Genomic DNA, 13034 nt, shown 5'->3' with positions numbered 1-13034 from the left:
GGTTCTCTGGTATAAACCACTTTGTCTTTCCTTAGATTCGGAGCCCTGCTTATGTTGTTGTAATGATTTCTCTGGTGGCTCATTTTGTCTCGTGTTTGTTTCTCTTTTCTCCTCCACTCCTGGATATCTGGGATGCTGTCTAATGACTGTCATTATAACGTAAACACAGTCTGAGCATGAGGGTGTTTCACTGCTAGAGGAGTGGGGAATGTTCTGCTCCATTGCTCTACCTCTTTATTTCTCTGTTCTTGACAAAAACCCAACAAAAACCAAAGGCATTAATGCTAATGCAGCCCCATTCCCCTTGTTTTGTTAATGGCCATACCTATGGTCAGCTCTTTACCCTGCAGTTTGGTATTTGCTGAGCCTCCCCTGGGCCTGATCACTGATGCTCTTCAGAGAAGGCCTAGTCATTATGTTTTGGGACAAGTTCTGCTGGGATATCTTGCCATAGTGTTCCCTGTTAGCAATGAATTTTCTCTGAAAAGTAGGAAGCCGCATTTTTGTTGCTCTTGTTAGAGCCGTCCTTGCTGCGTAATGAACAAGCAGATGAGCTGTTCTTTCGTCCTACCTGCTTGGCAGCATGGGATCCATGCCTCACTTCTTTCTCATCTGCTCTTGGTCCCCAGGGGAGCACGTCACAGCAAGATTTAAAAATGAAGTTGAGCGGATGGGTTTTGATATGAACAATGCCTGGAGGATCTCCAACATCAATGAGAAGTACAAGTAAGTTGTCTGGGTCCCTACAGATTGCTGGTTCATGGCCAAGTGCTTGTGCTAAAAACACCAGCCTTTGTGTGGCAAATCATTTGAGCTTGGGCTTCTTTCAACTTAATTTATTTATCAAATCTGAATCTGTGATCTTGAAAGTGTTCATTAGTACTTTCTAAACTCTCTGCTCCTGTGCCACCACTGGAGAAGAAAATAAAAGTCTCTAAGTGAAGACTAGACAGCCACATGTCAGGAATGTTGTATTGGGGGTTTTCTTTCCAGATAGAGGCCCTGAGGGTCCCTTCCAACCTTAGAGGTTCTGGATCCTCTCAGTTTATATAAATGTGTGTGTGTGGGAGGGAAGAAGGAAGAAGAGAGAAAACAGGTAAGTTCCCCCTCCCCCCTTTTGCTATGTGTTTGCAAACCATAAAACAGGTGGTTATAAAGTGGGTCTTATTTTCTCTTTAGTAGCACTGTTATGATGGAGCCGTTCATTTATCCCTGACCAAGGACTCAGCATCTAATAAATAATCTGATTAACTAACATTATGATTAAACTTAAAAACAAATCCCCAACTCTAAGCATCTTTAATCAGAAAAAAGAGTATACTTATGTCCCAAATCCTATCCAGTGGACATGAAAGGTACCTTGTACATCGATTATACAAGTGTCTGTGTTGTGTTAGAAAAGACATTCACTTAGGAGCAGCGAGATGGCGCAGTGGATAGAGCGCCGGCCCCGGAGTCAGGAGGACCTGAGTTCAAATCATGCCTCAGACCCTTAACACTTACTGGCTGTGTGACCCTGGGCAAGTCACTTAACCCCAATTGCCTCACCAAAAAAAAAAAAAAAAAGACATTCACTTGAGTTTCTCAAAGATCTCTGATTTCCTCAGTGACTGCTTCTCCCATCCACTGAGATTAAAATCCAGGCCTTGCTGTGTGTGCCAGGTACTGTGCTAAGCATTGGGGGATAAGGACAAAAATAGAGGCGTCCCTGCATAGGAGAAAGGCAGCAGGGGCGTGGGAACTTTTTTTCTTTTTTTGGGTGAGGCAATTGGGGTTGACTTGCCCAGGGTCACACAGCTAGTAAGTGTTAAGTGTCTGAGGTCAGATTTGAACTCGGGTCCTCCTGAATCCAGGGCCAGTGTGCTATCCACTGTGCCACCTAGCTACCCCAAATAACCTGTTTTTTTGTTTTTGCCTTTTTTTTTTTTTTTTTTTGGTAGGGCAGTGAGGGTTAAGTGACTTGCCCAGGGTCACACAGCTAGTTAAGTGTCAAGTGTCAGAGGCTGGATTTGAACTCAAGTCCTCCTGAATCCAAGGCTAGTGCTTTATCCACTGTGCCACCCTAGGTGCCCTCATGGAAACATTTTACCAGTAAAGAAGTGGTGAGTTGGGGAAGGGGAGAGCCTAACAGATGGGAGGACAAAGAAAGTCTCAGTGTAGAAAGAAGCTATTGCTTCAGGTGCATTTTGAAGGAAACTAGGGGTTTTCTGAGCTGGAAGTGAGAAGGGAGTGCCTTCAGACATGGGCAGCCAGCACCATTTATGTGCATGTATGTTCAAAAGCACATACGGGGGGGGTGGCCTGTTGGACGTGTGGAGCAGCCACTGTGGCTGGGCTGTCCAGTGTGGAAAGGGTTGTTATGTTTAATAAGAGTTGAGTGGGTTTAAATGCCAAAGAACATTCATAGTTGTTCTTGAAATAAGGAATCCCTGGAGTTTTGGGCAGGGAAGTTTCATAGTGAGAGCTGTGCTTTAGGAAGATCACTTTGGCCACTCCATGGAGAAACCAGTTAGGAGGCTGTTGCCACAGTCCAGAAGAGAGATAATGGGGGCCGGGATGAAGCTCGTGGCCCTGGAGCTGGAAGAAGACAGACTTGGTTGATGCTTGTGGTCATGGGGGTGAGAGTGAAGAGCTAAGGATAACTCTGAGGTTGTGAAGCTGGGTTACTAGAGGGATGGTGGGGTCCTTGACAGACACAGGGCTATTGAGAACAGGGTCAAGTCTGGCGCCTATGAAACAAGGGGGGAAGTATCCATTAGGCTGTAGGAGATGAGCTCCAGCCAGGGCTCAGGAGAGACTTGGGGGGATAGATGGATCTGGGAGTCATCTGCATCAAGATGGTGCAGATTGCTTACCGCCTCAGGGAGGAAGGAAAGGAGGAATACAATTTGGAACTCAAAAAGTAAAGGTGGTATAGGAAAGGGAGAGGGAGCAGAGGGGAAGACAGACCCACCCATAGTCAGGGGATCGATCACCTTTCCATACCTTCTGGTTAAGGGTCTTTGTGGTGTACTACAGGTATCAAAACTGACACGCACACACACACTTCCTATTCCCACTCCCCCTTCCCCCACGTCTCTGGTGAGGAGTCTTGCTGAATTTGACCAAGCTGATCAGGAACTTTGCTTGGAGCCTTCCTGGATTGGTGAGGATGGCCAGGCCTTATGCTTTGCCGGCAGAGCCTCTGAGGTCCTGGGGTTACCCCTCACTTCTGTGAGGCAGGGCTCAAGGTCAGAGAAGACTAGAAATAACTGCCAAGTGAATGAATGAACACCATGCATAAAGATATAGCTTGTTTGCATTGTGTAGTTGGTTTAAAACTAATATGCCAGTTATACATAATAAATATTGATTACAACTTGAACAATTTTTCTTACTGCCTTAAAACTTAGACTTTTGGGGCTTCTTTCTTGAAACGTCCCTGGTGTTTGGTGGCTATAAAGAAACCTTCCTCACATTCAGAAGCAGACCAGGCTGCCTCAGGGCCTGCCCGCCTGCCTGTTGGCTCCTCCTTGTGAGAAGTCTTCAAGTGGAAGCTGGAAGGGAATTTTGTGGCTAATTCTGCTTGGCCTGAATGTGCCCTGAGGTCCTTGTCCACTCAGAGACCCTGTGATTCAGTCATAGCTTCCCATTGAAGTCAGAGTTGATACAGCCTTTTCTCATCATTTATTCCCTATTCCACACAAGCTAGATGTTCTGGGGCAGCCAGGGGGCACCGTAGTGCACAGAGCCTAGTCAAGAAGCCTGGTCTTTGTGGGTTCAGATCCTGCCTCAGACACTCACTAGCTGTATGACCTTGGGCAAGTCACTTAACTCATTGCCCTGCAAAAAACAAAAACAAATTAAATATAAAATAGCATCTATAATATTGGCCTTTTGTTATCAGGATATATTCTAAAAGTTATCATTTATAGATGCCTCTCAACTTCTCAGGAAACGTTTCCTCCAGTCAGAAATGCATTAAGGGAGAAATGAGGAGCCTATTTGCAAATGGATCTGTTTAATTAGCAAAAAACAAACAACACTTCAGGTTCAAGTCTTAAAATCCAAGACCAATTAAAGCCATCTTAAATTGGAAAACAGTGACTTCAAACAAAACAAAGATAACTGTTAAGACCCTGCCTACCTTTGATGACTCCACAGTGAGTTTTAAAAACAATGAAATTCATTTCTTAAAACTTTCACTGAGTTGTTTTTTTTTTTAAAGTAAGGCTTATGGCAATCACCTTTTGAATGACCGACTTTCCCAAGTCAAAGTATTTCTTAAATCACCTTCCCCGTTTTTTAAGCTCACAGGCAACTTTAAAAGGGAATATTTGCAGAAATTAAAGTAAGACTGATGGTTTGATTCCATTTCCGAAGAGAAACTACACTTGGGCCAATCTCAGCGATCCTCTGAACCGTTTATGGCTAATCGCTTAATCCTGGCTGATTTGTCTTTTTGGTTAAGTAGGAAGTACTCTGATAGCTTTCACCAAACCATCAAGGAGACTGACTCCAGACTAGACAGATGTACAGGAAAAGGAAAGTTTGGTCTGTCTCTGCTTGTATGGTTGTCATTCAGTCGTTTCAGTCGTGTCCGACTCTTTGTGTGCCCATGGGGGGGTCTTCTTGGCAGAGATACTGGAGGGTTTGCCATTTCCTTCTCCAGCTCATTTGACAGATGAATGGTGGAAGTAGAGTTTAAGGAGAAGAAACTGTGACTCAAAGCAGCGGATGTCCAACTTTGTCCCAGGTGCAGATGCCCCTGGGAAGCTAGGACTGATTCGTCCATCTCCATTCTGTCTCTTCCTTTGTGTTTGGTTAGGCTGTAGTTGGTCATGATTGTTAGGGGGCCCTTGGTTTAAGGTGTTTTCTATATAAATGGCCATTGGTTTCCTTAAACATTATCTAGAATTTTCCCTGTATGTCAGTTTTAAGGCATTGAATTACAGTCATTCTTGTTTTGTTTTGTTTTTGTTGTTGTTGTTTTTTTAGTGAGGCGATTGGGGTTAAGTGACTTGCCCAAGGTCACACAGCTAGGAAGTGTTAAGTGTCTGAGGCCAGATTTGAACTCATGTACTCCTGACTTCAGGGCTGGTACTCTATCCACTGCGCCACCTAGCCGCCCCTCATTCTTGGTCACCTATGGATTATAAATCAACTTTCTGGAGCAAAATACTTTCCTTGTTACCCTATGAATTAAGTAGTGAATGTTATTCTCCCCATTCTTTGGATGGGAGAACTGAGTTTCAGAGAAGTTATGTGACTTGTCCATGGTCTCACAGCTTGAAAATGCCAGAACTCAGACTGAAATCCAAATCTTTAGATACTACATGCAGTGCTTGTTCCATACTCTCACAGATTTCCTGGAGGTGGCTTTTGGTCTTCTAGAAATTGGGAATAGGACACAAAAAGTAGCACCTGCCTTAGAGAGAAACAGGAGACATTAAGGTCAGATCCCAGCATTGGGCCTTGCTGTCCTCTTCCTGTGCTGTCGAGTAGAAGCAAAGGATCATCCACGCAGCCAGCCAAGAAGATTGGGGCACCTTGGGAGAGCCTTCTGAATTCACAGTGCTCTCCAGCTGCTACCAAAGACATCTTCCAGACTCGTTGGGAAGCCGCGGATAATGAGGAAAGAGCTTTTCTCAGATGTGATGGGCTTCTCAGTCTGCTTCCTGTAGCAGCCTGAAGTAATTTCTGGATTTATTGCCGTATTCGCCTGGTTGGCCCAGATAGGAGAGTGACTGCTGTGACCATGCACACATTCGGCCCAGTTTGGGACTCCAGGCTGTGGCTTGTCCCCATCATTGGGACTTGTCCCCATCATTGGGACACCTCCACCTCAAGTACATTGGCACATTCTTCCAGGCTTGTGACAGCATTTGAAAGTATGACTCTGATATCTTGGGCCAAGAGCTCTGCAGCAGTTTTCCTCAGAATGAAGGCCAAAGAATTGCTCTCTGCTGCGTAATTGCTTTTAGACTTCAGGAAGTCATTCTTTTTGGCCCACCCACTTTTGTGGCATATTTCTAGACTCTCAGGGTTGGGGGTGGGGCACCTCAGAGGTCTCTGTGCTTAAGTGACATCACTTGATGATTTCCGCTGATCCAGAATTCATCCTGCCCCTCCCCACTCAGGGCTTCCCATCCTGCCTGCAGACAGTTCTTACTGTGAGGAATTGTTTTCTTACAAAACCTGCCTCTCCATCTCCCCATCTCCCCCCACCAACCCCCAGCCCAACTGCTCTCAGAGGCACATTGGCCAAGTCTACTCTTTCTTCCATTGAACAGCCCTGCACACATTTATACACAGCTGTGGTGTTCTGCTTTCTTTTTCATTTTAGTGCCTTTTGTTTTTTCCTGATAGACTCCATTCCCAAGTGCTTCTCCAGCTAATCCTCACGGACCAGTTCTCATCCTCTCCCCATCCACTTGGCTGTCCTCTGCTTCTTGGCTTTGCCAGCCTCTGACGTGGGCTGCTCAGAGCTGAGCCACCGGCCATGGGCAGGCCGGGACAAGGACAATGAGACTGTCACTGCTTCTGTGCTGGGCCTCTCCAGAATTAGGGGCACAGAGCCAAGGACTCCTAAAAGGCAGTAGAGAAGTGGAGCTGCCTAGTGCTAAGAGAAGGGGTGTGGAGGGGACTGGGATCCCATGAAGACAGAAGACCTTGCTTTGTATTCAGGGTTCTGCCACACCAAGGCAGATGATCATATCTTCGTGTCTCCTCTCCCAGCCTGAGTTTCCTTGTCTATAATTTGGAGACAATCATTCTACTGCCTGTCTTACAGAACTATTATGAGGAAAATGCTGGGCCAACTGGAAAGCTCCATAAAGATGGGTGCTCTTGGTGCTGATGCATCTGGGTGGTACAGGGGATAGAGCCCTCGGCCTGGAGTCAAGAAGGCCTAAATTCAATTCTGGCCTCAGACATCTCCAGGCGAGTCGCTTCATCTCGGTTTGCCTCAGTTTCCTCATCTGAGAAATGGAGATAATACTGGTACCTACCTCCATGAGTTGTTATGAGGATCAAATGAAATAAAAATTATAAAGTTTACCCAAAAAACCCAACCAAACAAACAAAAAATTATAAAGTTTAGACTGGCACCTGGTATATAGTGGGCAATATATGACTGTCATTCATTTACTTATTCACTCATTTTTACCTTTCTCTTTTGTCTAGAGCCAAGCTGAGGCCTCAGCAGATGCCCATTGTCAGTACCTCTAAGGTTTTCTTTCTGTCTTCAATTTGTAGGCTGTGTGGCAGCTACCCACAGGAGCTCATTGTGCCAGCCTGGATTACCGACAAGGAGCTAGAAAGTGTAGCAAGCTTCAGGTCCTGGAAACGCATCCCTGCCGTAGTCTACAGGTGAGCCGCAGCAGAGGTACTGGGGGTCACCCGAAGGTAATTGGGGCTCACTTCTGACCTGAAAACAATTGGCAGGCAGGATGAATTAGGCTAAAGATGTGATGAAAGCCATAGCGTCCAACAGAGCCTTGGGCACCCCTGCCATGCCAAGGACACTGCCGTTACTGTGGGTTGAGGCTTGGGATGGGAAGCCAGGGTCCCTCAGTGAGTATCTCTGGCCCGGCAATTATCCAGCCTCCTAAAGACTTGTGAGAAAATGACACTGCCCTTGTCTGCTAAGAGCTTATGGTCAGGTGGGAAGGTGAAGAGGGCCCTGGCTTGTGACCTCCCACCAGGCACAGGGCAATGATCCTAGGGGAGCAGCAGCCATTTGTGTGGTTCTTGTTGATCATCCGAGCGTTGGTGTTCTTCACTCACACCCTCCTCGTGAGGCAGGCGGTGCATCTGTTATCTTCCAGTTACAGATGAGGAAATTGAGACTCGGAGAGATGATTGGCCCATGGCCACAAAGGCAGCAAAGCCCGTATGCCTGATTCTGGCTAAGGAGAACAGTGTAGTGAGTGACTTGGTTATACATGTCATTGAGTTTAGCCAGAAAACACAGAAAGTGCCCATCCCAAGGGTTCTTTGGGCCAGAGGAGCAGCAGCGAGAGAGAGTGGGGCTAGACTCCTATGGGACAGTTCTGCTCAGTCACTGTGCAACCTTGGGCGAGTTCTCCAACCTGAGCCTCAGTTTCCCTTCATTTGTTAAAGACTCCATAGTCTATGGCCCCTTCCAGCTCTGGGGTCTGAAGAAGGTGTAATCTAAGTATGGAGAAGGCTCTTTCAAAGATCAGGGGGTGGTGTGGACAAGCAAGTCCAGTGGCAGAGCCACGTTGTCTGATCGAGGACAGGGCAAGCCCTGAAAGGAAGAGCAGTTGGTGTGGCAGCCAAGTGTGCCATATTGCTAGCAGTGGGCACCCCCTTCATGGACACAGGGCTTAGCAGAAACACAGGTAAAGGACAGAGCAGTGGACTTCAGAATGAGGATCTGGCTTCCAGGTTTGCTGCTTGCACCTCCCCAGCCCTGCAGCTGTGAGTCATGTGACTGCAAAATGGAGGGATTGAAGGAGACAGCTAGAGTTTCTTCTGAGGTTGTGCCCAGTCACTTGGCCTCAGGGTGAGGCGGAGAGACACTCGCCTTCCCTTCTTTGAAGACATACTGGAGGAAAGGGGTGGTTCTCTTTAAAATGCTGGAGAAATGGTGGTGTGATAGAGAGGGTACAGCAGCAAGGCTCCAGTAGACTTGTCATTTCTGCCCTCACCTCCCTCCACTGCTTTCCTTCACCCTCTGGCCATTCCATATTATATCTCTGCCTTTGAACAGTAAAAGGAGCCCTTCAGGCCATGAGGGATGTGCTCCCCCCACCTCCGTCCTTACCGGAGGCCAGGACAAAGCTGTGGCTACGAGACTGACCACGTCACTGCCAGCAGCCGTGAGGAGCCGCCCTGGGGACCTGATGGAGCCATCTGGATCCCTAGCCTTCTTTCCCACTGAGCCCCCCAAGACCCTCTGAGAACCAGCCAGAGGAGGGAGTCTGGAGCCTAGGGGCCCCCCTTTTCATCAGCAAAGGACCACCTGAAGACTTACAGTGATCAGATTCCCAAGAAAATTTTTCCCCATATCAACGGTCCGACTGGATTGGGAGTCTTCTCTTACATGGCACCGACTTTACTTCCTAGGAGCTGCTTCTTTTCTCTAGCCAGACCTGTCTAGCTCCTGCCCATCCTCCCTTGATGAGGCTGGAGTGCCCTGGCGGTGCTGCTCGGCCTCCTCAGAGCTTGCTGCAGTCACTCTCCCTTTGTTATTGAAAACTGGAGCTGAGCACAGGCAGGAGACACCAGCCTTCTGTGCAGGCAGCCCCAGACTGGCTCCCATGGAGCTCGCAGACGGGCTGTTGCCACCTTGTTTCCTCAGTGTTCTTTCTGAATTCCATGTGCCCCTCATTTTGTAGAGGAAGAAGCCAGCTCCAGAGGAGGGAAATGACTCCAGTTTGCAGCTCAGGGACCCGAACCCACGTCTCTTTTTCCTGTCCTGTGCTGCCTCTCAAAAAGTATTGGCTGAGTGCCCACTCCATGGACAGACCTGTGCTAGGCCTAAGGAATAGGTCTCCCCTAGGAGTGGATCACCCAGTCAGAGCTCCTAAAGCAGGCTCCTGCTAGTGGATTTCGTTGGTACCTAGATAAAGCCCTGGTGCCAGGTGGGGGGTGGTGTACAGGAGAAGGAAGGGAATGAGCCAGAGACCTGGTGCTTGTAAACCTGGGTGACCCGGAGGGTGGCGGCAGTGCTGAGTGGGCTGTCTTTGTCCAAGTGGGGCTGGGCAGCTTAGCCTGAGGTTCTGGGGTCAGTGATCCTGGTACTTCCTAGCTCACTTACTGACTTAGGGCACCAACAAAATTATCTTTCTCCCCTCTCTCTCTCTCTCTCTCTCTCTCTTTGGTGGGGCAATGAGGATTAAGTGACTTGCCCAGAGTAACACAGCTAGTACATGTCAAGTGTCTGAGGCCGAATTTGAACTCGGGTCTTCCTGAATCCAGGGCCGGTACTTTATCCACTGCACCACCTAGTTGCTCCCCCAAATTATCTTTATCAAGTGCATTGTAACCAAAACGCTGTCGTCGGTAGCTGGGGACAAGGACTGAAAAGAAAGGAAGAGAGCCGGCGGCCCGGAAGTGACCTTTCCTGCGTGGAGCAGGGCTGCACGGAATCAGCCCTCAGAGAAGGCTGTGGGGGCAGTGCAGGGAGGACCTGTGAGGGGACCAGGACCGTGGTTTTCTCCCAGGCCCAGTGAGGGCAAAAGAGAACTTTGCAGTGGTGGCCTGGAGCCCAGCTTGGCCAGAGCCAGACAGAATCCCCTTATGGGCGGCTGGAGCCCTGGCTGCAGCAGCGCAGCGCCACCTGCTGCTGGAGAGGGGTGGTGCTAGGCCTCTTTGCCCTAACAGGCTGTGCAGGGATGCATGGGCCCAGCATGGAGCAAGGCCTCCTTGGGAAGTGGGGCAGCCTGTGCCCCCCGATTTTGGTTCCATATGGGAAGTTTTAGAGAAGTTTTTTAAAACTGCCAGCTGCTGTTAATGTTTATGGTTAGTTTCAAAGCAGCTCAGAAAGGAAATGTTTGGTTTTAAAAGGAGAGCAGTCCCCATGATCTCTAGTTCTTTATTCCTCATCTGTAGAATGATCCTTTGGACCCATAAGAAAGGATGCAGTGGGACATACCTATAGCCCTGCCTTGTTTATCCACTTAACTATTTTATTTTAATTTAATGTAATTTTGCCTGGCAATGAAGGTTAAGTGACTTGCCCAGGGTCACACAGCTAGTAAGTGTCAAGTGTCTGAGGCTGGATTTGAACTCAGGTCCTCCTGAATCCAGGGCTGGTGCTTTATCCACTGTGCCACCTAGCCACCTAGCCACCTCTTATCTACTTAACTATAGAAAATTTCTCAGACTCTTCTAAAAAGCATCTGTCCCCTGTCTCCCCCTCCCAACCCCCAAACAAGAGGAGATTAGAAAATTCTTCTCTTTGTCTCCTGCAAGAGATGCATCTACTGTCTGGGGGAGTTTAAACCCAGTTTGTAAAGTAGCCCTCTAAACATTGAAGGCTTTTGTTTGATGCTAAGATTGATCGTCCAGGATGACTATAGAGTAGACATCAGGGCTACTAGCCTTTAGAGTTTTGTATCAGCCAGGTATTCCTTAAAGACCTTCAGACTCTGCCTAGCACCATTTTAGGGGATATGACTGAAGATTATTTTTAGTCCTATATTTTTCTTTTTCAAAATTTTGAGTTCTAGGGGCAGCTAGATGGCACCGGCCCTGCATTCAGGAGGACCTGAGTTCAAATCTGGCCTCAGACACTTGACACTTACTAGCTGTGTGACCCTGGGCAAGTCACTTAACCCTCATTGCCCTACCCCCCTCCCCCCAATTTTTTTTGAGTTCTAAATTCTCTTCCTCCAGCCAGGATTTGAACTCAGGTCCTCCTGAATCCAGGGCTGGTGCTTTATCCACTGTAACACCTAGCTGCCCCTCAACTTGTCATTCTTATAGCACAACAGCAGTCCATCACAATCATATACTATAAGTTGTTTACCCATTCCACAATTGATGGGCATTCCCTCAATTTCCAGTTCTTTGCCACCACAAAAACAGCTGCTATAAATATTTTTGTACATACAGGTCCTTTTCCTTTTTATTTGATCTCTTTGGGGTATATACCTAGTAGTGGTATAACTGGTTAAAAGGGTATGCACAATTTTATAGCCTTTGGGGTATAGTTCTAAATTGTTCTCTGGAATGGTTGGATCAGTTCACAACTCTATCAACCATGCATTAGTGTCTCTACTTTTCCATATCCTCTCCAGCATTTGTCATTTTCCTTTTCTGTCATGTTAACTAATCTGATATGTTTGAGGCAGATCCTCAGAGTTTTTAATTTTCATTTCTCTAATCAATGGTAATTTAAAGCATTTTTTCATATGACTTCAGATAGCTTTGATTTCTTCTGAAAACTTCCTGTTCAGATCCTTTGACCATTTATCAATTGGGAAATGGCTCTTATTTTTATAAATTTGGCTCAGCTCTGTATATATTTGAGGATTTTTGACCCCAATTCCATTTTTTTCAAAATGGAATTGGAGCTTTAAAGTATTTTAGGTATCACTGTTCAAAGAAGACCCATACTTAAGAAAGTTTACTCTTGGGGGGCAGCTAGGTGGCACAGTGGATTAAGCACTGACCCTGGATTCAGGAGGACCTGAGTTCACATCCGGCCTCAGACACTTGATGCTTACTAGCTGTGTGACCTTGGGGAAGTCACTTAACCCTCATTGGGCCCCCTCCCCCCCAAGTTTACTCTTCATAATTTTGGATATTGTGAGATATTGTTCTGGTAGATTACAAGAATTTATTTCATTGTGTGCATAAACATATATGTATAACACTAGAGATAACCTTGAATATAGAGTCAGGAAAGTTGGGTTCACTTCCTAGCTTTTCTTTTATGTAACTCTGGGTAGGTTCTGTTCATGGCTGAGCCTCAATTTCTTTTTTTTTTTTTTCTTTTGGTTTTGTTTTGTGGGGCAATGAGAGTTAAGTGACTTGCCCAGGGTCACACAGCTAGTAAGTGTCAGGTGTCTGAGGCTGGATTTGAACTCAGGTCCTCCTGAATCCAGGGCCAGTGCTCTACTGCACCACCTAGCTGCCCCCTCAATTTATAAAAATTACCACTATTAAGAATTCATTTCTCTAGTGCCTAACCATTAACATAAGCACTTTCTCTGCCACTTTGTTTGAGGTAAGGGTAGGACAAATAGTCTCTTCATTTTCAGGTTCATGAAAAGAAAGTAACTCATCCACAGTCATACACTTGTACTGTTGCTTTTTTGTTTGCTTTAGTGAATGTTTTTCAGTTAGCCAGAATCTACCTCCTGTTCCTTTCCTTCTGTGGCCCATCCCAGCCCCGGTTGAGAAACAAAAGAAAACAAAACCTTTGTTATAAACATGTGTAGTCAAGCAAAACAAATTTCCACATTGACCATGTGCGGGGAAAAAAGAATTGTCTCATTGTGTGTTCTGAGTCCTTCCCCTTCCTCTCAGGAGATGTGCAGCACATTTCATTGTGAATCTTTTGGAATGTGGTTGGCCGT

General features: G+C 46.7%; 1 protein-coding gene across 9 annotated transcripts in view; it reads left to right on the top strand.

Annotated features, from left to right (window-relative positions):
• The window catches only part of MTMR3 (myotubularin related protein 3), a 167883-nt gene that overhangs the window by 129893 nt on the left and 24956 nt on the right, over positions 1 to 13034 (top strand). For all 9 annotated transcript variants that reach the window (XM_043979583.1, XM_043979590.1, XM_043979574.1 and 6 more), the window contains 2 exons: positions 630 to 726; positions 7237 to 7350. In XM_043979583.1, coding sequence (XP_043835518.1) covers positions 630 to 726; positions 7237 to 7350 — 211 coding nt within the window. The remainder of the gene's footprint in view (positions 1 to 629; positions 727 to 7236; positions 7351 to 13034) is intronic.

The sequence above is a fragment of the Dromiciops gliroides genome, chromosome 1 (assembly GCF_019393635.1).
Source record: "Dromiciops gliroides isolate mDroGli1 chromosome 1, mDroGli1.pri, whole genome shotgun sequence".
Classification (NCBI taxonomy): domain Eukaryota; kingdom Metazoa; phylum Chordata; class Mammalia; order Microbiotheria; family Microbiotheriidae; genus Dromiciops; species Dromiciops gliroides.
The sequence above is the reverse complement of the archived record's forward strand: the minus strand, read 5'-3'. Positions and strand labels throughout refer to the sequence as shown.